Raw genomic sequence first — 27676 nt, forward strand, 5'->3', positions numbered from 1 at the left:
CATTACTCCTGAATTTACAGCCAGGGGGGGATATGTGTGCAAACACAGGTGTCATTGATAGCGTGCCTGAGCAGGAGCACTGCAGTGTAGTTGGCCACCTGGAAGAGGACGTTGTGTCCATAGCAGCAAGTGACTCGCTGTTTAGGACCGGAGATGTTACCTATGGTGGTGACCTTGACATCGGGCCTTCTCCGTGCCCCTCGGTAGCAGACTCTGACACTTCCGAGTCCCTACCCCCAGACTCTAGTCCTGGTTTGTCCTTCATAAAGCAAACTGTCCAATTAGCCCTTTCACAAATGGGTATTGAGACACTACCAGCTGAGAATTCGGTTTCTAGTGCCTTCTTTAAGACCGCTCAAAAACCACAATTCTGTGTGCCAGCATCACAACCCTATATCAAAGAGCTTCAGCTTTGCTGGACAGCTCCTAAGTCGTCCACCCACTTGTCCCAAGACTGTAGGGCACTCAGCTCTATGCATGATGCTGCTCAATATGGGTTAAACAAGATGCCGTCGGTGGACAGCATTGTCGCGAGCCTGATAGTGGACCCAGCAGATGCTGCCCGTGCAGAGGCACGATGCCCGCGCCCACAGTGCCGGGTGACTGATGATCTCCTTACCAAGGCCTATGATGTTGCGGCTCGGATTGGCCGCTTGGGTAATACATTTTCCCACCTTGCCCTGGCCCTTTCACAGTCATTGAGGGTTGCAGGTGTCAATGAAAGTTTACAGAACCTGAGCGAAACTTGCCTCCAGAGATTTGCATATATGTCCAGAGAACTTGGCAGACTCATGTCGACACTTACTGTGACCAGACGCCAAGTATGGTTGGCACAGTCTCCTCTGACTGAGTCGTGTAGGGGTGCGCTTCGCAATCTACCTGTTGTTCCGGGTCAAGTGTTTGGCCCAGCAGCCCAACAAACCCTTGAGAGAGCTGTGGAAGCCAACAGGTCCCGGCAACAGTTTGTTGACCTGCAACGAGCTTCCAGGCCCCCCCACAGACGTGCTCCTACCTATCACTCTGCAACCAGGGCTCCACCTGCGCCGAGAACTGCACGTCCAGTTTCTGCGGATGGACATTCCTCTCTACGGCCTGTTTTTCGGGAGCCGACAGGAAGACCTCCAAGAGCCGACCGATTTCACAGACTTCAACACACTCGCCCCTCCAAGCCCTCTACCGCTAGTAGGGGCAGGAACGGTAGAGTTTGACTACCATTGCCAGGGCCTCAGCCGTTTTACCAAACACCATCTCAGACGCTGGGTCGCCCTTGTTCCAGACCCATGGGTCATTTCAACTCTGTTCAGAGGTTACACTATTCAGTTCAAGCGTCGTCCCCCAAAGTTCAATGGGGTGAAGACAACAGTTGTGTCAGATCCAGGGAAACGTATGGCCCTCAGAAAAGAGATCGTAGAACTCTTACAGAAGGAAGCTATAGAGTTGGTTCCCAGTTCAAACCTGTTGAAAGGGTTTTATTCAATTTATTTTCTTGTTCAGAAGAAGGACGGCGGATTTCGCCCTATACTCGACCTGAGATCACTAAATTGTTACCTCAAGCGTCTAAAATTTCACATGCTTCGCACGACGGACGTTCTACAATCAATCACTCAAGGAGACTGGTTTACAAGTGTGGATTTAAAGGATGCCTATTTTCACGTGCCAGTGGTACCACACCACAGGCCTTTCCTTCGCTTTGCCTTCGAAGGAAAAGCATACCAATACAGAGTGCTGCCATTCGGCCTCTCTCTTGCTCCCCGGACATTTACAAGATGCATGGCTGCGGCGCTGGCCCCCCTGCAGAGCCGCGGCCTCAGAATTCTTCCCTACTTGGACGATTGGCTTGTGTGTTCACAGACTCGGGAACAAGCTCTCAGCCACACCACGCTGCTGTTGGACCATGTGAAGCAACTAGGTCTCAAGGTAAACCTTTCGAAAAGTCATTTGATTCCCAGCCAACATGTGATTTTCATCGGCATGAGCTTAAGCTCCTTAACTATGACCGCCTCTCCGTCGCCACAAAGGGTGGACGACGTTCTCCGAATGGTCACGCGTGTCAGACACAGTGCGAGTCTGTCATACGGGACCGTCCTCCAGTTGTTGGGGAAACTGACTGCACTATCAATTGTGGTGCCATTGGGGCTTTTGTTTTTGCGCCCGTTACAGATTTGGATGAACGGTTTGGGATTGGATCCCACCCGACATCAACGCAGACTTGTGACTCTCTCAGGGCGTTGTCATCGACTTCTAAGGCCCTGGATGGACAGGCAGTTCATATGCAAAGGGGTCACGTTAGGTTCTCTTCCCTCACGCCGAGAAGTGGTTGTAACGGATGCGTCGCTTTCAGGCTGGGGTGCAGTGTGGAACCACAGGATGATCAGGGGTGTTTGGTCCCCACTGGAGAGACTTTGTCACATAAACGTATTGGAGCTTCGTGCTGTTCGACTTGGTCTCAAGCATTTTCTCCCTGCGCTGAGTGGAAAGCATGTTCTGGTTCGGTCAGACAATACGTCCACTGTCTACCGTATAAACCACCAAGGGGGGACCAGATCTCCTCTCTCACTGGTGGAGGCTCGAAAACTTCTCCTGTGGGCTTTTCCACACCTTCTGAGTCTCAGGGCAGTCCATCTTCCGGGGGTGCGGAACTGTGCAGCAGACTTACTCTCCAGGCAGAAACCACCGCCTGGGGAGTGGAGGTTGAACCCTGCTGTGGTTCAGGAGATATGGGGGAGGTTCGGTGTTGCAGAGGTGGACCTCTTCGCTTCAGAAGCAACCACTCATTGTCAACTGTGGTTTTCCTTTGCGGAACCGAACAGTCCACTAGGTCAGGATGCCCTAGCACACTCATGGCCAGACTCTCTCCTGTATGCGTTTCCGCCTCTTCCTCTCTTAATGGTGACTCTGCACAGAATCAGCCAGAGCAATCACAGAGTGTTGTTGGTCGCTCCGTTCTGGCCAGGAAGAATGTGGTTTCCGTTGATTCTCAAACATCTCAATGGAGATCCTTGGCCTCTGCCCCAGAGAATGGACCTGTTGTCCCAGTTGGAGGGGAGCATCTGGCACCCCCACCCGGAGCATCTTCACCTGTACCTGTGGCCTCTGAAGGGCCGGACTCTCTGTTAGAGTCCTGTACAGAGGTGGTTGTACAAACTGTACTTGATGCTCGTGCGACGTCCACGAGGGCGCTTTACAGTAACAGGCGGAGACTGTTCAATAAATGGTGTAAGGATCACGATGTGGATCCTGCGCGCTGCTCTGTGCCAATATTACTTAGCTATTTACAAGAACTTCTTGATAAGGGACTTTCTGTATCAACCTTAAAAGTGTACGTGGCTGCGATATCCACCCACCATGTTTTGGTGGATGGCCGATCAGTGGGCTCTCATTCCCTGGTGTCGGTTTTTGAAGGGTGCCCTTCGTCGACGGCCTCCAAGATTACCTCGCGTCCCCACGTGGGACCTTCCATTAGTCCTGGAGGGTTTGTGTTCAACCCCTTTTGAGCCTTTGAATGGGGCTGACCTTAAGTGGGTCACAATAAAAACTGCGTTCCTCTTCGCAATTACTTCAGCAAAGCGAGTGAGTGAATGACATGCTTTATCGATTTCTCCGAACTGTTTAAGGTGGAATCCTGACTGTTCTGGGGTTACATTATGGCCCAATCCGAGTTTTCTACCGAAGAGACTTTCAGCCTTTCACATCAACCAGCCAGTTACCCTGGCTGTGTTTAACGATGTGAGTGAACCTGACGGACATTTGCAAAGTTTGCTACGTCCTGTTCGTATGCTGAAGCACTATATTAGCGTGACTGCAAGCACTCGTAAAACAGATGCTCTTTTTGTATGTTTTGGTGACAAAAATAAAGGCTGCACAGTCTCGAAGCAACGCTTGTCATATTGGGTTGTCGAAGCTATTCTTCAGGCCTATGAATCCAAAGGTCTTCAGCCTCCTAGAGTCACGTGCCATTCCACAAGGAAGATGGCAACTTCCTGGGCGGCACTGAGAGGTGTTCCTCTGAATGACATCTGTTCCGCAGCAACGTGGGCATCGTCTTGTACGTTTGCCCGCTTCTACAGAGTGAATGTGGCAGCTCCTCACCCGGTAGCTTCAGTAGTGCTGTCGGCTTCCTCTCACCGAGACTGATCCTCGGTATGTGTGGTGTCTTCATGACATTGTTGGTATAAAGTCATCCAGGTGCTAAACACCGCCCTCTGGCGGTCAGAAGGAATGAAATAGAACGAGAGTTACTTCTGTAACTAAGGTTCTATGAATTCCGGATGACCGCCAGAGCTGCCTGTCACTCAGACTCCCTGCGAGTACATTCCGAAAAGGAACTAGTGCTGGGTGAGCGGGGCTCTTATCGACCTCTGACGTCACCCAGGTCACGTCCAATGGCGTGACTTTGTTGGTATTTTATTCTCGACCTTTGTGCTGCGCACACGTAGATATCCAGGTGCTAAGCACCGCCCTCTGGCGGTCATCCGGAATTCATAGAACCTTAGTTACAGAAGTAACTCTCGTTTTTTGCATTGAAATAAGACTGAAAAAAAGGGGTCGTCTTTTATTCGCAGTCTACACATTATACCAATTCACGACGCTAGATAGCGCCAGATATCATTGAAGCGATGTTCTGTCATGACAGATCTCAGCTACTCTCAAGTTTAACAAATTTGCATTATTTTATTGCAGTGGTTTACCTTATTCAGATTTGTATCAAGACTGCAGTTACAGTTAGACTTCACTCTGATGGTTAATGCAGTTATTGCAATTTTGTTGTTTTATCACAATAGATTGGTTTATTTACATTTCAAAAACCAGAAGCCATTCATTTACGAATGCGATTGCACTTTAGTTTACATATTTAAATGTTGAGATATTAAGATTTGAATGACGCAAAATAACATGCAAATATATTGTTATAATCATTTGTTTCGGATGTACTGTAATTATTTTCTGAATAACAATTAATTTGGTGTTCAAAAAGTCTTTTTTTCAAACTTGAGTCTTGAAAAACAGGGGGTCGTCTTATAATCAAGGCCGTCTTATATTCGGGCCGATACGGTAATGCCACGCCCCTGCAATGGATGCCTGCATCAGACTACGCCTGCGCAAAAAGGAGCAGCCCCGTATGAGACGTCATCGTCAGCTGTGAACCAGAGGCTTACAATTTTTTGGCATTGTTTGATGTCTTCTCTAGACACCAGGTTGGTGAAAAGGTATTCATCTCGTTTGGTTGGAATGAAATTCAGTACCCACTGCGGCCCTTTGAGGACCGGTTTGACACCTGTGGTCTAACAAATTACACGTTTAAGGCCATTATCCACCTTAATGCCGACGTAGCCTAATTTTTTTGAAAATACAGCCCCAAAAGCCAGTTTGACTTTCGGTTGTAATTGAGTAGACCAAAACAATAAAAAGTCACGAAGCAATGCCAGAAAAAAACGGAGGGAGGCAGCCATTCATTTAATGTTTTTTTTTTTTTTTTTTTTTTGGGGGGGGGGGGGGGGGGGGGTATTTCCATTTGATTTTGAAATGTTTTTGAAAATTCAGCCACCAAAGACACTTTGACTTAGCAACATGAAATTTGGTAGCAAGGTCAGTCATGATTAAACCCACCAAAACATCTCAAAAATCCATGTCCAACAAGTAACTGTGAGGCTTCCATTCTTTTTTTTTTTTTTTTTTGGGGTATTTAAGGTTTCGGGGGATATTTTTGGTAAATAAGAAGATCGAAATACTTTTGAAAATCCAGCCACCAAAGGCAGTTTGAATAAGCAACATGAACTTCAGGCTCACATAAAAGTCTCAAGAAGCCATTCCCAAAAAGACAAAGGGATTCTGACATTTCCTTTCGAAGCAGACGTTTTGAATTAAATCACTGCTATACTTTAAATTTCAAAGAAATTTAGGGGGCGTTTTTTGTGGGGTCACAAAAGGGCTTTCAGAGGTCACTCAGTACATGTTCAAAAGCTTGAAAAACATGTGAAAAGATCACTATGAAAGATGTAAAAACATGTAAAAAGATTACACTTGCAGAGTATGGACGCGTTACATTGTCTTCGAGGAGGTGCGGCGGCATTTTTGCACCGATGTTGAGGGTAGATAAGGAAACCAAGCCAAGTAATTCGCTTCATGTGCTTAAAAATCAGCGCATTTGAGCAAATGTGTAAATATGGTTCACACCCCATAAGAGTCTTGTGAACGGACACATTGTCCTTAAAATCAAGTATTGCTTAGGTTTTCTTTGTCTTCTGGGATTTGATGTTTGTAGTTTGTAGACAAGGTCATTTCACGGGCTGATATAGACCGTGATAAACGTACAGTCATCCTGCTGTGAATTGAAATGAGTTTTGTTCTTTCGCTGCCATCCCTCATCCCACTTCAAATGGATTGGCCGTCTAAAACACTGTCAATGGCAGCCACTGTGTAAATTGCAGATGCTACGACATTGATACTTTATTTTCTATATTTCATTACCCTCTTAAAATAATTGCCAGTCATCTAATTCCAAAAATATGTCACTTAATTGATTTTATTCTTTTCATAAAACATTTTTATTTAAATGTATGCTCATCTCTAATTATTGTAATCCTTTATTATTTTAGTATTGTTTTCTATGAATCATCATCCTCTTAAATTGCCTGTCATTTTTTAAGAAAAAAAGATTAAAATTGATCATAATTGATTTTATTCCTTTCAAAAATGTCATTTTTAATTGTTATATTGTTAATTGTTTTAATTATCTCTTATTTACATTTACTCTTAATACACTTATTTGATTTAAATTTATATATTCTATTTATATATTCTTAGCATTTTCTGTATTTCGTCAGTCTTCAAATACAGTATTTTTCGGACTAGAAGTCGCACCTGAGTATAAGTGGCACCAGCCATAAAATGCCCAACGAAGAGGAAAAAAACATATTAAAGTCGCACCGGTATAGATAGAGAACAACATGCTGAATAAGTACGTTATGATAATGTTACATGACGCATGAACAACGACATGCGTATGTGGCCGGTATGTTAACGTAACATAGCTATTAAGAGTTATTCAGATAACTATAGCATAAAGAACATGCTAACAAGTTTACCAACCCATCAGTGTCACTCCAAAACACCAATATAACATGTATAATAATGTGTTAATAATTTCACACATAAGTCGCTCCAGAGTATAAGTCGCACCCCCAGCCAAACTATGAAAAAAAAAAAACGACTTATAGTCCAAAAAACATGGGAAGTTATTTCTTCACAAACATGATTAAAGTGCTTGTGACACGAAAAAGCATGTTTATTTCATAATACACGCGGTATTTTATGCTCCTGAATGATATGGACCGCTTGGATGTGTGTGGAAGCGATCGCTATATTTATTTAGTTTTTTGAATCCCGCGCCAGGAAAATGAGTGACTTCCGGCTTCGGTCTTGCATTGAGGAGGAGGGCGCTGTGACGTGTACGGTAGAAGACGTCCTCTTCACGCTACAGTGTACTGTTGTGTATGAGGACGAAGGATTCAGCTGATTTTGCGGATTAATACTTTTATTTTTTGCATCACGCCAGCCAAACGGCTGCAGAAAAATCATTCTGTATGCTGGAGAGGCGTATGTGCCTTTTTGGAGTTTCAAAAGGTTCCCATTCACCGTGGATATTTACTGTGGGACCATTGGACTTACAAGGAAGTGAGTAAACATCTTGTTTTGTATTATGTCAAATACGAATACAGTGATTACAAAGTAAACACTATAAAATTCCTTTAAATAAAGGACTACTTACGTTTGATCATTGATAGGCATGTAAAAAGCTCTCCTCATGCTCGTTAGCAGTTAGCTGTTAGCACGTTAGCTACACAACAATTCCAGCCACCCTCCTCCAGGGAGCGAACTGTAAATTGCTCTCCGCCGGGCGGTTTGCCGATCCGCAAAGAAACTCGACAACCGGGTCGTCATGTCAAATAATCCAGGCTAGTTATGTGTGATTTTCCACTTCGAAGACTTTGAAACATCCCTCGGTTCGGGTTAGCATGTCGGCTAGCTGTCACTCCTTCTGGTCTGTTTACATTCTCCGAAGCCGGGGAAGGGAAATGAGATATGTCCGATTTAGGTGTCATAAAATATCGTTCGGCAGGTGTGACAGTAAAGGTAAAGTCGACTGTTTTGACCATTATGGAGTAATTTTGACATGTCGTCTTGAATAAATGGATTTTTATTATTTTATATTCCATTTAGCACAAGTTATTTGTCATGACCATGCCATTTATTTAGCAATTGGGGAAATTACTTGGGTAAAAACAATATCCTGTAAAAATATTGAAGTAAAGAGACAGAAACAATGACATTTTGCCGCTCTCTTCGTCGCGTTTTCCTCATTGTGAATAGTTCCCCCTCGACGGGCTGACTGGTCCTTCTCAAGCCATTTATATAGCTATTGGGGAAAATACTTGGATAAAAAGAATATCCTGTAAAAATATTGGGAGTAGAGAGACAAACAATGACATTTTGCAGCTCTCTTCGTCTCGTTTTCCTCGTTCTGAACAATTCCCCCTCAATGGGCTGAATAGTAAAACCGATGAGCCTAGTCTACCGCTGACGTCATCCACCTGTTGGGGACGCTAAAGCCCTATAATTGTAGGCGTGGCTAACCGGCAGATTAAAAGACTAATTTCTCGTCATCTGCGCTTTGCTAAATTGTTGTATATAGTCGAATCGTCTCAAAATATGATTCTAATTCACATAATAATGCCATTTAAGACTTTTTTTCTGGTGTCGTATGCTCTTTAAAGTGTTAATACAGGGTTTCCTGTAGGATTATTTTGAAGCTGTGGTGGTGGTGGTGGGCTGCATTGGAGTCGGACAGCCCCTTTATGTCGTGCTGCGGCGAAATTGTTTCATATCATGACCAGTGTTGTTAATAACGGTGTTAGAGTACAACAGAGTTACTAACAGCTTTATTTTTGTCAATAGTGAGTAATTTAATTAATTACTTTTCACATTTTTGCAACATCGTTACCGTTACTGAGAATGTGAAGGCGTGCATTACTATAATTTGGTTGAATGACAAGAGATGTCAGACACTGAGAGAGCAGAGCGGAAGAGGTGAGGAGGGAAGAGGGTTGTGATGCCGTTGGAAACATGATGCTACGTGTCTCTGAGCGTTAGCATAGCATTCGCGTTCTCGATAGCATTAGCATTTAGCGTTGCGTGCGTCATCTTAAACTCTCAATTTTTTTTTTTTTTTTTTTTTTTACATACAGTTCGTGGCGTTCAGGTGGGGACAATTGAATGAAAATAAAGGACTGTTTTTCTGTTCAGTATGCATTATCATCACCAAGTGGGCGTTTTCCTTGTAGATGATTCAATATAATAATTTGTTTTTTATTACCAAAAATAGTCACTTGCCCGTTTCTTGAATGGCGTATCCATAAACTTTGGGTGATTTTTTTTTTTTTTTAATCAAAACAACTAGAGCAAAGATAGAAGAGATGAAGATTACCAAAATATTGAAAAATACATCTATATATACTGTATTAAGGGTGTGACGGTACACACAAATCACGTTTCAATACGTACAGTGGGGCAAATAAGTATTTAGTCAACCACCAATTGTGCAAGTTTTCCTACTTGAAAAGATTAGAGAGGCCTGTAATTGTCAACATGGATAAACCTCAACCATGAGAGACAGAATGTGGAAAAAAAAACAAACAGAAAATGACATTGTTTGATTTTTAAAGAATTTATTTTCAAATAATTAGAGTGGAAAATAAGTATTTGGTCACCTACAAACAAGCAAGATTTCTGGTAGTCAAAGAGGTCTAACTTCTTCTAGCGAGGTCTAACGAGGCTCCACTCGTTACCTGTATTAATGGCACCTGTTTTAACTCATTATCGGTATAAAAGACACCTGTCCACAATCTTAGTCAGTCACACTCCAAACTCCACTATGGCCAAGACCAAAGAGCTGTCGAAGGACACCAGAGACAAAATTGTAAACCTGCACCAGGCTGGGAAGACTGAATCTGCAATAGGTAAAACGCTTGGTGTAAAGAAAATGGAAGACATACAAGACCACTGACAATCTCCCTCGATCTGGGGCTCCTTGCAAGATCTCACCCCGTGGCGTCAAAATGATAACAAGAACGGTGAGAAAAAATCCCAGAACCACGCGGGGGGACCTAGTGAATGACCTACAGAGAGCCGGGACCACAGTAACAAAGACTACTATCAGTAACACAATGCGCCACCAGGGACTCAAATCCTGCACTGCCAGACGTGTCCCCATGCTGAAGAAAGTACACGTCCAGGCCTGTCTGCGGTTCGCTAGAGAGCATTTGGATGATCCAGAAGAGGACTGGGAGAATGTGTTATGGTCAGATGAAACCAAAATAGAACTTTTTGGTAGAAACACAGGTTCTCGTGTTTGGAGGAGAAAGAATACTGAATTGCATCCGAAGAACACCATACCCACTGTGAAGCATGGAGGTGGAAACATCATGCTTTGGGGCTGTTTTTCTGCAAAGGGACCAGGACGACTGATCTGTGTAAAGGAAATCATTAATGGGGCCATGTATCGAGAGATTTTGAGTGAAAATCTCCTTCTATCAGCAAGGGCATTGAAGATGAGACGTGGCTGGGTCTTTCAGCACGACAATGATCCCAAACACACAGCCAGGGCAACAAACGAGTGGTTTCGTAAGAAGCATTTCAAGGTCCTGGAGTGGCCTAGCCAGTCTCCAGATCTCAACAGCATAGAAAATCTGTGGAGGGAGTTGAAAGTCCGTGTTGCCCAACAACAGCACCAAAACATCAATGCTCTAGAGGAGCTCTGCATGGAGGAATGGGACAAAATACCAGCAACAGTGTGTGAAAAGCTTGTGAAGAGTTACAGAAAATGTTTGGTCTCCATTATTGCCAACAAAGGGTATATAACAAAGTATTGAGATGAACTTTTGGTATGGACCAAATACTTATTTTCCACCATGATTTGCAAATAAATTCTTTAAAAATCAAACAATGTGATTTTCTGTTTTTTTTTTTCCACATTCTGTCTCTCATGGTTGAGGTTTACCCATGTTGACAATTACAGGCGTCTCTAATATTTTCAAGTGGGAAAACTTGCACAATTAGTGGTTGACTGAGTACTTATTTGCCCCACTGCACCTTGGTACAGGGTGTCACGGTTTGGGGTGGGTTCAGTACAATAGGAAAAACAAAAAGACTTATTTCTCACAGCATTTAAATGTTGAAGTTTGTATACCATTACACTCATATAGGTGAAATTTGAGAAAATGTAAAAGGGATGACCTATGTTTTTTTTTTTTTCGAATGAAAAAGAGTTTAATTCCAATCAGTTAATTTAAACATATTTGAAGTGAAAGACGGTATAGACCCTACCCACGTGACGTCACAACTCCTTCCTCCTGACTGGTGCCGCCCAATTGTCCGTCAACACATCATGTTTACCTGTTACGGCTACGTACATTCCTCCTATTTACGACGTGTTTTTCTGCTCGTTAACATTAATAATCAAAATGGTGAAGGCGTGTGTGGCGGTCGGTTGCAATAACAGAGAAGATAGACGGAGAAGACGGACAGAATTGAAGTTCTACCGGATTCCGAGAGACCCGGAGAGAAGAGAGCGAGATGGGCTGCTGCAATTCGACGAGAAAACTGGGCTCAAAACGATTACCACAGATTATGTAGTAGTCATTTTATATCTGGTAAGATGCATTTAATATATATTTAGAGGGTTTTGGGCTGACAACCACAATTAAGATCATTGCTAGGCTAATCGCCGACAACATACATGTATGTATGTAGTGAGAGTGCTATCGCTAAACCATATAAACATTAAAAGCCCTAACTCCATTGACAAACGACATGAAATACATTAGACTTGACAGTGGATGTTAGCAATAACAAAAGATTTTGAATTGAAAATTTCGTAACTCACCTTTCCAAGCACAAGATAGATTCCTGCCGAATTTTCGTGGACGAGGACCTGTTTCACCCAACCAGCAACGAAGTATTTATAAGCCTCCAAGCTCTTAGAGTTTTTCAAACTTTCGTGAGAATAGGCTGATTTTGTGTGGACAAGATAGTTGTACATATCAGGGTGGCTAGCATATGTCAGGCAAATACGGCGGAGACAGCGGGTCGAAAAACTTCAATTTAGGCATCAAATATGGATATGGCGAATGAATAAACTGAAGCTTTTCCACATAACGCCTTTTATGCAACGCATCAAGTGAGTTTACGGCATCCGAAAGCACCGGGTCTTCCATGAAATGCATTATAAATTGCTCGATCAATTGAGACCATTGATAATACAGACACAAAATCACGGACAAGGGGGCGGAACCATACAGCGAGCACGTGATTTTGTGACGTCGGTGGGTAGGGTCTATAGAATGGATCATGCAATGACGTGTAGAACATGAAAAGTGACAAATATTAAACATTGCACAATTTCTTTTTTTCCTGAAAACTGCAAAAATGACATATTTTAAGAACGCGTCAATATGCAACATTTTTCTATGAATATTTCATTATTTATTTTGTTTTATACAGAATGACTTAATTTCAAAAGAAAAAAAATAGAATTACCTTGTCGAAGACCTCAAATAGTCGAGTTGAAACACTTCAAATAAGCACTCATCTTCCGTAACAATTATCCTCACGAACTTCAAGCAACATCTTGAAAATAGAAAATAAAAGCAATAAGAATGACAATAATCCTAAATGAACAGTGTGTACTCTAGCATGTAGCATGCATGCCAACACAACATTCTACCCAGCCAACCAAGCATTGTCTCACTCTCACTCATTGTCAAACAAACAAAGCATAAATTGTATGCATTTCAGATATTTATTATTGAAAACAACTTTAGTGCTTACGACAGTAGCAAATTGGTGCCCGTGACTCAGTCACTCACTTTCACAGCAATTGCATAGTGTGGTCACCACAATAGTATTAAATCAACAAATTGACTCATTAGCCCAACAAAGCATTTTCTCACATTCTGCCGTTCCCAGAAAAACACACATAAATATAGCTTCATTAAACTCTAAATTGTACGCATTTCAGACATTCATGACAGCAGTTAGTACGACAATAGCAATGGCGCCTGACTCAGCGAGTCAATTTGACAGCAATTAGCCTCATTAAACCAACAAATTAACGCATTAGCCGAACTTTTAAGTGCATTTTCAAAACACGTTTCAAAAATTTTAAAGCACTTGCAGTCATTGGAGTATTTTACTAACCTTTAAATAGCGCAAAAATGATAGAAATGTGAGCTGGTCAGCCGCTTGCTGAGGTCAACATCAGATCATTGATAGAAACCTGGCGCTCAAGTGGAGTGGCTCTACACTGCCCCCCACTGTCTAGAAAATGTACCTTTCTAAAATGTAATAATGCCCTCAAAACCAAATAAAATGTCAATAAAAAAAAATATGACCACAAATTAAGCATATATTTTAGTCCCCCCCCCCCCCCCAAATATATATTTCTTTTAAATCATTCCACATAAAATATGACACTTCAAAGTAGTGAGCCACTGTTTGGTTTATTTATATTTTATTTAACTAATTCACTGCCACCAAGTGATCAAGTTTCAGTACCATCGTTCAATCATTGCCCACCAGTAAAAATATTTAGCAATGGCACATTTACAGCCAGCCCTCCCAGTTTAAATGACTTGGACATCTAATATAGTCAATGTCAGGTAATGAGTTCATTTTAGATCACTTCCTTGTCATTTAATCAGGTCACTTCCTGTATATTTTGGGGCAGTCTGGTGTCATTTCCTGTACACTTTGGATCAATTCCTCTCAATTCTAGGTTATTACTAGTGTTGCACCAATAGCATTTTTTGGCCCCGATATCGATACCTGGCTGTGCAGTATTGGTCGATAACGATACCATGCGGAAAACACGGAGGTGACTTGAAGCTCTGCTCTGAGATCCCCAATTTGGCCAAATTTCAAAATTGTCCTATATGCATGTATGATACATCATTGGAAAGCTTAAAATCTCAATTCACTGGGGGAAGAAACATTTTGAGCAAGAGGGCATTTTAAAAAAAAAAATTTAACCCCTAAATCCTAATGCAAGGTGAGAGCATGAGAGAGCATAATTAAAGCCACCACGATTTTAACAACAAATTATCACGTACTTATCTTGTTTCGATCCAAAAACTCTGTATAGCATGTCTTTAATGAGTGTCGAGACACAGCTGTGAATGGCCACATCCGGACTTTTTGAGGATTTTATGGGTGAAACACGGTAATATAACAAGGGTCGCGTTGAGGTAGATATCCGTGACCTATTTACAGACACTCTTTTTTTATTGTGATGTAATTTGTTTAAAAGTTTAAAATATGAGAGTGAATAATTTTATAAAGTCGTTTTTTTTAACTAAATATTATGCATCAATTAAAGATTCTAAGCTAAAAATTATAAACATTTCGAATAATTAGTATAATTACTCACCTTTTTACGGCTGGGTCTGTAAACTGGGGTCTCCAGGGTAAAACGAAAATATTAAAAATAGTCTGGAGGCTTAATGCGCCATGAAACTGCTATGACAGTTTGTTCTATCAAACAACCAAAACAGTTCTTTTGGCTTAAAATACAGCAGTTTATTTTAAAAAGGGGTGCAAGAGCAGAAACTGCTTTTTCAGCCTTGTCTGTGTTTTCCACAATCTATATATATTTATTAGTTTTTTTTCAAAGACCTGCATACTTGGATGTGAAATCATTGCTATCATAGTTTTGTCAGGCTGTTGCTTACATTTGCAAAAAGACTCAAACAAAGTGAATCCAGTAGAACATTTTATTGCATACCTGGTATGGGTGACTATAGCTAAAAAAAACTTTTGGCTCTCATAGGCCAAAATAGTGCTAAATTTGTGAAATTAAAACATGTATGACACTGGCCCAACAGTAAGAAAGTAAAAACACATTCATAATAATAAACTCTGAATGAACTGAATAAACTTTTTTAAACCTTTGAAAGACCAAACAGTGCAACTTTCATGAAATCATAAGTAATATCATTAATAATTGACCACAGCATCCTGTCTCTCTATTAGCCTCCCTCTTTGTGCACCAGTAGCAAAAAAACTCAACTCCATCTATAGCAACGCACAAATGCAAACAGTGCACACAGATAGGCTTCCCACCCGTCCCTTGAAATAGGGAATCGTTACCATAATTGGGAATTAAAAGTTGCGTTCTGTATTGAACCAATACGGAATGCAGTTTATTCCGTATTTCACAATTGTCCCATGGGGGGGGCGATCCCGCTCGACCTGCGGCTCCGGTGGCGCGCCCAGCCCATACACGTCATGCACAGACAAACACACACCTGCACTCACGAGTGAACAGTGAACACAATAATGAACAAAAACGGCAGGAGATATTAAAGACAGCAAGATAGTTATCTGCCTGCCCGCTGCTGTCTGCCCTGCACTGCGCTCCACTTCCGGGTTCGTTGCCTAGTTACATCGCTCGCTCTGCTCAGTGCACCGCCCCGCGCGTTTTCAAAACAAAGATGTCTTCAACACCAGACGCTAATGACACACCACCTCATCCTCAAAAGAGGAAACATCTACAAAAAATAGACTGGAGTGGGAAGACTCGGGTAACCCGTGGCTCGATAGAGTCACTGATGATGATTATAAAGCGAACTGCAAGGCAGGGAGGAAAGTTTTTGCACTGTCTCACAGAGGTGTAAAACAGCATACCGCAGAGGACCTCCACAAACGGAATACAAGGTCCCAGAAGAGCCTTCGTCACAATTCTTTGTACCTGAAACATCCCCTGAGCTTGATTTGGTATGTTATTATGCTCTTGTATATGGATAAAATATAGGCTATATTTATATTTACCTTCATACATCTTGCATTGATGGGAGCATAGCTAGGCTATTTCAGTTGCAACTATGGTTGATTATTCTCAGGAATGTTTTTTTTTTTTTTTAAACATGCATTTCTTATCAATCAATATGGAATGAATTTATGTACTCATAAAGAACATCTTATTTTGTTATGCTAACTAATGATCCTCATTTGGAATTATTCCTAATAGATTAACAGCAAATAAACACTGAATAAATAGTCCTACTGCAAATATATACTATCTATTGATTGATTAATAGTGATACCAAAATTAAAGCAATAATTTGACATCATCCCACTCCTACCCTCTAAATTACTGCAGCTGAGGAGACACAGGTATAGCACACAGTAAAATGTGGCCAGAGCTACAATAGTGCTGACTGTGGACGCAGGCTCAATCAGATGATTTTATGTGATTCCAAAATGGTGAAGAAAATGACTTTGGGGAGAACAAAGCAAGAGGCACTGTTGAAACAAGTCCTGGGTTCAAAGGCAGTGGGTGGTGTGCTCAAGATCTTAACATCACCCATCCCATTCTCCATACAGACTGATGCCTCGAATAGATTGAGCAGGAAGATGTTTCCCCTTGCTGTCCAGAGTTTGGGGTCACCAACAAAATGCTGGACTTCATAGAGAATGCAGACGAGTCAGCTGCTTGAAGTTAGCTTTCCTGGAACATTCCCTTAAGAAATTTGGCTTGTCAATGGGTTCAGTGCCGACAACACAAATGTTAATTACGATATTCTTAACTTCGCTTTCACAAACCTGCAGTAAAAAAACTAAACAGTCTGCTGCAAGGAATGCCATGCCCACATAGTGCACAATACAGTTTTCTCATCTAAAAATAGGTCATTTCTATGCATTTTCGGAGTTTTGGGGATGCCCCTTTTTTTTTCGCCCGTAAGGCTTTGGGCGCGTGGGAGGCGTCCCTTATTTCTATTTCTGAAAGGTGGCAACCCTACACACAGACACAGCTTAGCCACTTAGCTTAGCTTAATTTGCTTACTTCTACAGCACTTTTGAAACAGGTCTCAAATTACTGCGGTATTTCTTTCAGTAAAATACAAAAGGTAAAGTACCTTTGACTTCGGGATGCTCCAGTTGAGCTCCTGCAATAGCTTGGCCGTTGTGTGCGATCCCTTAAATTCATTCGCGTGAAATACAACGCTTTCCAGTCAGCTGTTAAGCTAACCAGGGAAAGTTGGGAGACTTGGCTGCTCCAGACGTCGGTTTAAAAGTTTATGGCCCCAATCTTCTCCAGCTTTTCTAAAAAATGTTAGTTACTTTATTTTTTTAGTGCAAGATAGTTGTCTCCTTAATGTATTTGCGACTTGGGACCTTATACTTTGGTACTGCGTGAGCCATAAAAAGCAGGATTCCCACACTTTCAATGAAGGCAAGGGGCAGGTTACAGACAACTGTCATTTTGGTGATGTTTTTTTCGGACATCTGTTTTGCTGCTTCACTCTTTTCGTCCCACTGCCCAGGGTTTGTTGCTGCGGTCCATCTCCAGCCATTGCACTCGACGCTAAAATATTCCAAAACAGCTGACATTTTCTTCTCCTACTCCTAGTTTGTGTTTTTCCTCCATATGAAAAAGCTGCCCCGGCATTAGCTAAGAGCAACTATTGGCCCGCTCTCATTGGTCTGGAGTAGGTCTATAGCGATAGCTGCTTGGCATGCAAAGTAATCACGTGTGATCGCACAACACAAAGTGTAGTGAGTGGCAGGAGAAAAAAGGCTTCATTCAGTGTTACCGGACCGGTAAATAGTATCGGCGCACTGTTTGTTGGTACTCACCGATACCACCATTTCGGGGCAGATCAGATTTGTGGGTCTCTTCCTCCTTTTTGGGGCAATTCCTGTTTTTTGTAAATCACCCAAAAATGTCACTTGCCCCATTTTAAAAAATGTATTTGCAACCTTTCAATTCAGACAGGAAAAGTATCATAAAGTTTTTTTAGTAGTAGGCGCAATATTGAATCTTTCAGTTCCCTGTCATCGGAACATTTGGTTATGATTATGATTATGGTCATCTGCATGTAACCATGAGCTCCTCTTTTAATACCTGGTAAACTCAACGTAATGCCTTTCAAATGTTTCCTCAGAGAGTCAAAGATTAGCATCGGAGGATGTATTTTAAAAGATTTCAAAGCCGTTTGACTTTTGCGCAAAAATTGCACGGCAGCACCGACCGCTGCTGCTTTTACTGGAACTTATTATTTCCTCTTCAAAGGCCAAAAGCGCAAAATGACTTATTTGATGTTAGCAGCAGAAAAAGGAAACCGCAGCAATATTTTTTATTCATTGAAACATGAAAACAAGCCCTGCAAAAAAGCGAAGGATTTGGGTTCCTCTTATTCAATGTGTGTCATCTTCCAATTCAGTTTGTCACAATAAGATCATCCAGACACTGATGCTCACTTCCTCAATACGCCCCAATACTTTTGTCCCAGTTCGTCGTCAATGGCACTTGACAGCCAGTCCTGCCAGTTTAAATTATTTGAATGTCTATCATTAATTTTAGGGTCACTTCCTGTTGATTTAGGTCAATTCCTATCCCTTTTGGGGTATTCTGGGCTTATCTCATCTACATTTTAATCACTTCTAATTGATTTCCGATTGAATTTTTATTTCGGGGCACTTAGTCATTTTCTGATGATTTTAGGGCATTCCAGGGATACTTAATATTGTCAGGAATGAGCAGGCAGGCAGGTTGTATGGACCCAAATGCAGGGAAAACGAAAAAGGCAGCGAGGCAGGTGGCAGAGAACTCAAAAAATGGTTTTAATTACAACTAACAAAAGCACAAAGTACAAACAAAAACACTAGGGATCAAAAGGCAAGGTTCAAACCAAAACTTACTTAAACAGAGCTACTGGTACACGAGGGCGCGGAAAGGGCTTGAAATTGACGTTGGCATTGACGTAGACATAGACGTAGACAATGACGCAGCAAGGAGTGAACAGAAAATGGGAGCTTATATACACACAAGCAGACAAGGGATAACGAGACAAGGAACAGCTGGGTAACACAGGTGGATGCAGATTGCAGAATACACTGGGAAAACACACACAGGTGAGAGCAATGGGTAATCACAGGGACAAGTCACACAAGGAGAAACCAAACACAAAACCTAACAGTACCCCCCCCTCAAGGGACGGATCCCAGACGTCCCGAGGAAACAAAAAGTCAGAAGGTTGCTCGGAGGAGGGAGCAACACCAGCCCGTCACGGCCAGTCAGGCGGGCGTCCAGGACGCCAGACGTGGGCCGATCGCACGGGTCGATCGGGAGGGCGCCCGGGGCGCCAGACATTGGGTGACCGCACAGGCAGATCAGGCGGGCGTCCCCGACGAGGTAGTGCTCGGTCGTCCATACCGCCACGTTTTGGCAGGAAACGGGGAGCAGCATCATCGGGGCGAGGGTCAGGAACAGAGTCGGAGTCGTCGTCGTGCGGACCAGGAACGGAGTCGGAGTCGTCGTCGTGCGGACCAGGAACGGAGTCGTCGTCGTGCGGACCAGGAACGGAGTCGTCGTCGTCGTCGTCTGCTGGCGGGACAGCAGCGGTGTCGTCTGCTGGCGGGACAGCAGCGGTGTCGTCTGCTGGCGGGACAGCAGCGGTGTCGTCTGCTGGCGGGACAGCAGCGGTGTCGTCTGCTGGCGGGACAGCAGCGGTGTCGTCTGCTGGCGGGACAGCAGCGGTGTCGTCTGCTGGCGGGACAGCAGCGGTGTCGTCTGCTGGCGGGACAGCAGCGGTGTCGTCTGCTGGCGGGACAGCAGCGGTGTCGTCTGCTGGCGGGACAGCAGCGGAGTCGTCTGCTGGCGGGACAGCAGCGGAGTCGTCTGCTGGCGGGACAGCAGCGGAGTCGTCTGCTGGCGGGACAGCAGCGGAGTCGTCTGCTGGCGGGACAGCAGCGGAGTCGTCTGCTGGCGGGACAGCAGCGGAGTCGCAGGAGACTGCTGGCGGAGCAGCAGCGGAGTCGCAGGAGACTGCTGGCGGGGCAGCAGCGGAGTCGCAGGAGACTGCTGGCGGGACAGCAGCGGAGTCGCAGGAGACTGCTGGCGGGACAGCAGCGGAGTCGCAGGAGACTGCTGGCGGGACAGCAGCGGAGTCGCAGGAGACTGCTGGCGGGACAGCAGCGGAGTCGCAGGAGACTGCTGGCGGGACAGCAGCGGAGTCGCAGGAGACTGCTGGCGGGACAGCAGCGGAGTCGCAGGAGGCTGCTGGCGGGACAGCAGCGGAGTCGCAGGAGGCTGCTGGCGGGACAGCAGCGGAGTCGCAGGAGGCTGCTGGCGGGACAGCAGCGGAGTCGCAGGAGGCTGCTGGCGGGACAGCAGCGGAGTCGCAGGAGGCTGCTGGCGGGACAGCAGCGGAGTCGCAGGAGGCTGCTGGCGGGACAGCAGCGGAGTCGCAGGAGGCTGCTGGCGGGACAGCAGCGGAGTCGCAGGAGGCTGCTGGCGGGACAGCAGCGGAGTCGCAGGAGGCTGCTGGCGGAACAGCAGCGGAGTCGCAGGAGTCTGCTGGCGGAACAGCAGCGGAGTCGCAGGAGTCTGCTGGCGGAACAGCAGCGGAGTCGCAGGAGTCTGCTGGCGGAACAGCAGCGGAGTCGCAGGAGTCTGCTGGCGGAACAGCAGCGGAGTCGCAGGAGTCTGCTGGCGGAACAGCAGCGGAGTCGCAGGAGTCTGCTGGCGGAACAGCAGCGGAGTCGCAGGAGTCTGCTGGCGGAACAGCAGCGGAGTCGCAGGAGTCTGCTGGCGGAACAGCAGCGGAGTCGCAGGAGACTGCTGGCGGAACAGCAGCGGAGTCGCAGGAGACTGCTGGCGGAACAGCAGCGGAGTCGCAGGAGACTGCTGGCGGAACAGCAGCGGAGTCGCAGGAGACTGCTGGCGGAACAGCAGCGGAGTCGCAGGAGACTGCTGGCGGAACAGCAGCGGAGTCGCAGGAGACTGCTGGCGGAACAGCAGCGGAGTCGCAGGAGACTGCTGGCGGAACAGCAGCGGAGTCGCAGGAGACTGCTGGCGGGAGAACAAGACTGCGGGGAGTCGGCGCGGGAGCCACTTGACTGCGGGGAGTCGGCGCGGGAGCCACTTGACTGCGGGGAGTCGGCGCGGGAGCCACTTGACTGCGGGGAGTCGGCGCGGGAGCCACTTGACTGCGGGGAGCCGGCGCGGGAGGAACTTGACTGCGGGGAGCCGGCGCGGGAGGAACTTGACTGCGGGGAGCCGGCGCGGGAGGAACTTGACTGCGGGGAGCCGGCGCGGGAGGAACTTGACTGCGGGGAGCCGGCGCGGGAGGAACTTGACTGCGGGGAGCCGGCGCGGGAGGAACTTGACTGCGGGGAGCCGGCGCGGGAGGAACTTGACTGCGGGGAGCCGGCGCGGGAGGAACTTGACTGCGGGGAGCCGGCGCGGGAGGAACTTGACTGCGGGGAGCCGGCGCGGGAGGAACTTGACTGCGGGGAGCCGGCGCGGGAGGAACTTGACTGCGGGGAGCCGGCGCGGGCCCGTGACGTCGGCGTGTACGAGCACGCTGAGGCTTCCGTACGGTGTACGATGGCAGACTGTGTGGAACATTACATGGTGGGATTGAAGGAGGGGTGAAGGAACTACGGCCCTTACCTGGGCGCCCCCGCTGGCCACCACGCGGAGGTCCAGTGTAGATGGCCAAACGGGAACCCAGGTAAGGGTCCAGAGAAAAAGGCTGGGAAGGGGACGTGGAATGACTGAGGCGTGACAAAAACTGAGAGGGCGAAGAATAGGGCATGGAATAAAAATCTGGGTCGGAGTCGGTGTCAGAAAGAAAATCATATGAATTGCTATATTCTTCGAAATCAGAAAAATCTGAATCTAAAAAAACGTGGCGAGGCAGAACATAATCGGGGGAACGGGCAGATGGTCGTCGGCGTGCACGCCGGTATCGGATTTTTCCCGCTGGGTCCACAATTGGCTGCGTCATTCTGTCAGGAATGAGCAGGCAGGCAGGTTGTATGGACCCAAATGCAGGGAAAACGAAAAAGGCAGCGAGGCAGGTGGCAGAGAACTCAAAAAATGGTTTTAATTACAACTAACAAAAGCACAAAGTACAAACAAAAACACTAGGGATCAAAAGGCAAGGTTCAAACCAAAACTTACTTAAACAGAGGTACTGGTACACGAGGGCGCGGAAAGGGCTTGAAATTGACGTTGGCATTGACGTAGACATAGACGTAGACAATGACGCAGCAAGGAGTGAACAGAAAATGGGAGCTTATATACACACAAGCAGACAAGGGATAACGAGACAAGGAACAGCTGGGTAATACAGGTGGATGCAGATTGCAGAATACACTGGGAAAACACACACAGGTGAGAGCAATGGGTAATCACAGGGACAAGTCACACAAGGAGAAACCAAACACAAAACCTAACAAATATTGGTTTTAGAGCATTTCTGGGCCAGCTTTTGTTGGTCACTTACTGTTTTTTTTGTTTTTTTTTGGGGGGGGGCACTTCAGGTCACTTCCTGTTGATTTCGGGTCACTTGCTGTTAACTTTAAGGCACTGACGGTCATTTTCTGATGATTTTGGAGAATCGTTGGGTCACTTACTGTACGTATTGGATCACTTCCTGTTGATTTTTAGAGTATTGCCAGGTCACTTTTTGTTCACTGGCCACCTCTTGTTGGTTTTGGGGAACTTTTAGTTCACTTTCCATGGATTTTGATTTTCGTTTCTTCGCCCATCCGAGCCAAAATGAAATGTACATCTAGCGCCATCAATGGCACTGAAAGACGGACATTCAAAGCCAGTCTCCCCAGTTTAAATAAACTAAGTTAATCGCTGTCGGTGGCAGGCAATGAGTTAAAAAGCATCAGTTTTCTATTGGGTGTTGGCATTCTACTGAACTTTAATCCAAATTAGGGCTATCAAAATTATCGCGTTAACGAGCGGTAATTAATTTTTAAAATTAATCCCGTTAAAATATTTGACGCAATTAATGCACAAATGCCCCGCTCAAACAGATTAAAATGACAGTACAGTGAAAGGTGTATTTGTTGTGTTTTTCGGAGTTTTGCTGCCCTTTGCTGGCGCTTGGATGCGACTGATTTTATAGGCTTCAGTACCCATGAGCATTGTGTAAGTAATTATTGACATCAACAATGGTGGGCTACTAGTTTATTTTTTGATTGAAAATTTTACAAATTTTATTAAAACGAAAACATTAAGAGGGGTTTTAATATAAAATTTCTATAACTTGTACTAAAATTTATCTATTAAGAACTACAAGTCTTTCTATCCATGGATCGCTTTAACAGAATGCTAATAATGGTAATGCCATCTTGTTGATTTATTGTTATGATAAACAAATACAGTCCTTATGTACCGTATGTTGAATGTATATATCCATCTTATGTCTTATCTTTCCATTCCAACAATAATTTACAGAAAAATATGGCATATTTTATAGATGGTTTGAATTGCAATTACTTGCGATTAATTACGATTAATTAATTTTTAAGCTGTAATTAACTCAATTAAAAATTTTAATCGTTTGACACCTTAATCCAAATACAAATGCTTCCTTTTGGTTTTCTGACATCCCAATACTTTTAAGACACGTGTTGTTGAGAAATCACACCGCACATGTGCTCTTATTTAGCATTCCGGTTGCCGCGGTGACGTCGCTCATCCCCATTTTATTGCTTTCTTTTATTTTCACAACACGCTCAGTAGATAAAAGTCATCGGATAATATTTACGACATCTTACGAGGGACAAAATCTTTTTCCAGCTCACAAGAAAAGTCCAATGAAACGCCGTTGTTTTGACGAAGGTGATGTCATCATTTTGTTGGTGGATGATATCAGAAATTTTGCTCCCACAAGGACTGATGCACTTCCTGTCACGTGCATCGACAATATTTAAATATACAGTGGTACCTCTACTTATGAAGTTAGTTTATTCTGGAAATAGTTTAACTTGAAAATTCTGTAAGTAGAGACACGTTTTCCATGAAAATTCCTAATCCGTTCCAAACCCCCCAAAATTCAGACATAAATCTTTTATAATCCATAAAAATATGAAACTAATACATATTACAATTAAATTATTGCACAATAAACATAAAATCTGAGTTGTGCATAATATAAGAAAAACTAGATAAAGAATACAAGTATATACAGTGCCTTGCAAAAGTATTCGGCCCCCTTGAATCTTGCAACCTTTCGCCACATTTCAGGCTTCAAACATAAAGATATGAAATTTAATTTTTTTGTCAAGAATCAACAACAAGTGGGACACAATCGTGAAGTGGAACAACATTTATTGGATAATTTAAACTTTTTTAACAAATAAAAAACTGAAAAGTGGGGCGTGCAATATTATTCGGCCCCTTTACTTTCAGTGCAGCAAACTCACTCCAGAAGTTCAGTGAGGCTCTCTGAATGATCCAATGTTGTCCTAAATGACCGATGATGATAAATAGAATCCACCTGTGTGTAATCAAGTCTCCGTATAAATGCACCTGCTCTGTGATAGTCTCAGGGTTCTGTTTAAAGTGCAGAGAGCAACACACCAGGCAGGTCCGAGATACTGTTGTGGAGAAGTTTAAAGCCGGATTTGGATACAAAAAGATTTCCCAAGCTAACATCTCAAGGAGCACTGTGCAAGCCATCATATTGAAATGGAAGGAGCATCAGACCACTGCAAATCTACCAAGACCCGGCCGTCCTTCCAAACTTTCTTCTCAAACAAGGAGAAAACTGATCAGAGATGCAGCCAAGAGGCCCATGATCACTCTGGATGAACTGCAGAGATCTACAGCTGAGGTGGGAGAGTCTGTCCATAGGACAACAATCAGTCGTACACTGCACAAATCTGGCCTTTATGGAAGAGTGACAAGAAGAAAGCCATTTCTCAAAGATATCCATAAAAAGTCTCGTTTAAAGTTTGCCACAAGCCACCTGGGAGACACACCAAACATGTGGAAGAAGGTGCTCTTGTCAGATGAAACCAAAATTGAAATTTTTGGCCACAATGCAAAACGATATGTTTGGCGTAAAAGCAACACAGCTCATCACCCTGAACACACCATCCCCACTGTCAAACATGGTGGTGGCAGCATCATGGTTTGGGCCTGCTTTTCTTCAGCAGGGACAGGGAAGATGGTTAAAATTGACGTGAAGATGGATGCAGCCAAATACAGGAACATTCTGGAAGAAAACCTGTTGGTATCTGCACAAGACCTGAGACTGGGACGGAGATTTATCTTCCAACAGGACAATGATCCAAAACATAAAGCCAAATCTACAATGGAATGGTTCAAAAATAAACGTATCCAGGTGTTAGAATGGCCAAGTCAAAGTCCAGACCTGAATCCAATCGAGAATCTGTGGAAAGAGCTGAAGACTGCTGTTCACAAACACTCTCCATCCAACCTCACTGAGCTCGAGCTGTTTTGCAAGGAAGAATGGGCAAGAATGTCAGTCTCTCGATGTGCAAAACTGATAGAAACATACCCCAAGTGACTTGCAGCTGTAATTGGAGCAAAAGGTGGCGCTACAAAGTATTAACGCAAGGGGGCCGAATAATATTGCACGCCCAACTTTTCAGTTTTTTATTTGTTAAATAAGTTTAAATTATCCAATAAATTTTGTTCCACTTCACGATTGTGTCCCACTTGTTGTTGATTCTTGACAAAAAATTAAAATTTTATATCTTTATGTTTGAAGCCTGAAATGTGGCGAAAGGTTGCAAGGTTCAAGGGGGCCGAATACTTTTGCAAGGCACTGTACATTCATGTAAAGCTGTCGGAATACGAGGGGCGAATGAAGAAGACGCTAGGATACACACATACACTTACAGTAGTAGTAGCTAATTGGTTGCCAGGAATGCTAGGCAATAGCCAGTGGCAGAGCAGCTATAAGTATGTTACGTTCAGTAAACTCTGGGAGCTGCCAAGTAGCAGCCCATACTGTATTTTTGCCTCTCTTATCCCGAAATTTTTCTTAACAAGGGGCAATATTTTCCCGTTGAGGCATGTCTTAACCTGGAAATTTTGTGTTTAGAGACATTCATTAGTAGAGGTACCCCTGTATTAATTTTATTTTTAACCCTTTCAAGGCCAAGCTACTAAACTATTGACAGCAAATTTAAATTGTTTAAGTTTGGAGTGAGCCTTTAATATTTAATAATATTAATATTTTACAACTAGGGCTGCAGCTATTGATTATTTCAGTAGTCGATTAATCGATGAACTAGTAAGTTCGAATAATTGGATAAGTACCATAAAAAAATTTAAATACCTGAGCTGAGCCTAAAAAATAAATAAATAAATAAATAAAAATTTTATAAATGAGGATTTAAGTACGTACAACAGAAGAAAAATTGGCTAAATTAGATAGCAAAAGTCTGCTAGCTTAAATGCTATAAAATGAAAACTTTTTTTCCCCCACAGTACTCTTAACAAATGGTTCAATCACATATTCCCACAAAACGGTTAAATATAACTATAAATGAAATTATGAATGCATTAAAAACATTAGCTCAAACAAAAACTTAGCTTATGTTGGTCTTAACAGGGAGCAGCTGGATTCAGCCATGTGAAATGAGTTATGTCATATTTGCCACTAGAGGGCAGTGTATCCACTAGGAGTTAATCGATTAATTGTTGCAGCACTATTTACAACAAACAACATTTCAAGGTTTGCTGCATTATGGAGACATGCATTTATTTTGTTAACATTTTTGTTAACATTTCAATTTTTGTTGTATTTTTTGCTTACATTTTTATATAAATATACATATACTGTTCATTTATAATATATATTTATTGTAATTTAATTTAATAATTAATAATGTAATTTATTCTTATTTTAATTGTATTATTAATGTCATTTAAAGTGGCGCGGTGGCCAAGTGGTTAGCAACACTTTGTTTCGTTTGAGGAATGTGTTGTCTGCCTTTGGCAGAAAAGGACGGCCAATCCACTTTGACCTGGAGGGACGGCAAACACCTTGAAAAACTGCACAAAATGTTGTCAATAGGTGTATTTTAGTCGGTATTTTGTCAATTTCCCGCAGGTTATTGGAAGATTGTGACGGGCACTTTTTGTATTTTGTTATCCGCAGACGGCCGAATGCCCAGGATGCGGGGCGGAGGCCGCAAGCGTCAGCGGAAACCCATTTGGATGTTGGCCAACAGCGGCAGCGCCAACACGCTGGACATCTTCTGAGCATTTCTGAACTTTGAAAGGTCTACCATGGATGGATGCCTCCTCAGTTCTCACTTTTACTGGATGGGGCAGGGCGGCAATCTCTCAAACTCAAGTGCCAGGGGCCGGTTGAATTATTTAAGATTATTAGAAAATGCCTTTTTTACCTAATAAACAGCATATAGCCACTCTTAGAAAAATGTTTGCCCATTTCTACGTTTTTGTACGACCAAATATTAGGGCACACTAGAGAGACAGAAAAATAAAACGTGTTATTACAAGAGAAATATGAAGTTTGGAATAAAGCCATGATTAGAAAAAAAAATCAAATCACAAATGTATCTTTCATTAAAAATATTTTTCTAAACATTTATTTACACTTTTGTTACTTTGTTTTAATATTAAAAAATCTTTCAAAAATAAAAGGATTACAATTATTTTTATATCACTAAGTGGATATTTTTCCCAAAATAAATTAAATATGAAAAATAGTAAAATAATAACAATTAAAAAATAAATATATTTACTAGTATATATATACAGCGGTTTGAAAAAGTATCTGATCTTTGTCAAAATCACACAGATGAAAATACA

General features: G+C 43.5%; 1 protein-coding gene across 1 annotated transcript in view; it reads left to right on the top strand.

The window, feature by feature from the left end:
* rspo4 (R-spondin 4) overlaps positions 1–27381 on the top strand; it is a 54523-nt gene extending 27142 nt beyond the window's left edge. The window contains exon 5 of the mRNA XM_057847091.1: positions 27000–27381. Coding sequence (XP_057703074.1) covers positions 27000–27103 — 104 coding nt within the window. The 3' untranslated portion in view covers positions 27104–27381. The remainder of the gene's footprint in view (positions 1–26999) is intronic.
* The last annotated feature ends 295 nt before the right edge of the window (positions 27382–27676 follow it).

This window comes from Corythoichthys intestinalis, chromosome 9, assembly GCF_030265065.1.
Source record: "Corythoichthys intestinalis isolate RoL2023-P3 chromosome 9, ASM3026506v1, whole genome shotgun sequence".
In the NCBI taxonomy this organism is placed as follows: Eukaryota; Metazoa; Chordata; class Actinopteri; order Syngnathiformes; family Syngnathidae; genus Corythoichthys; species Corythoichthys intestinalis.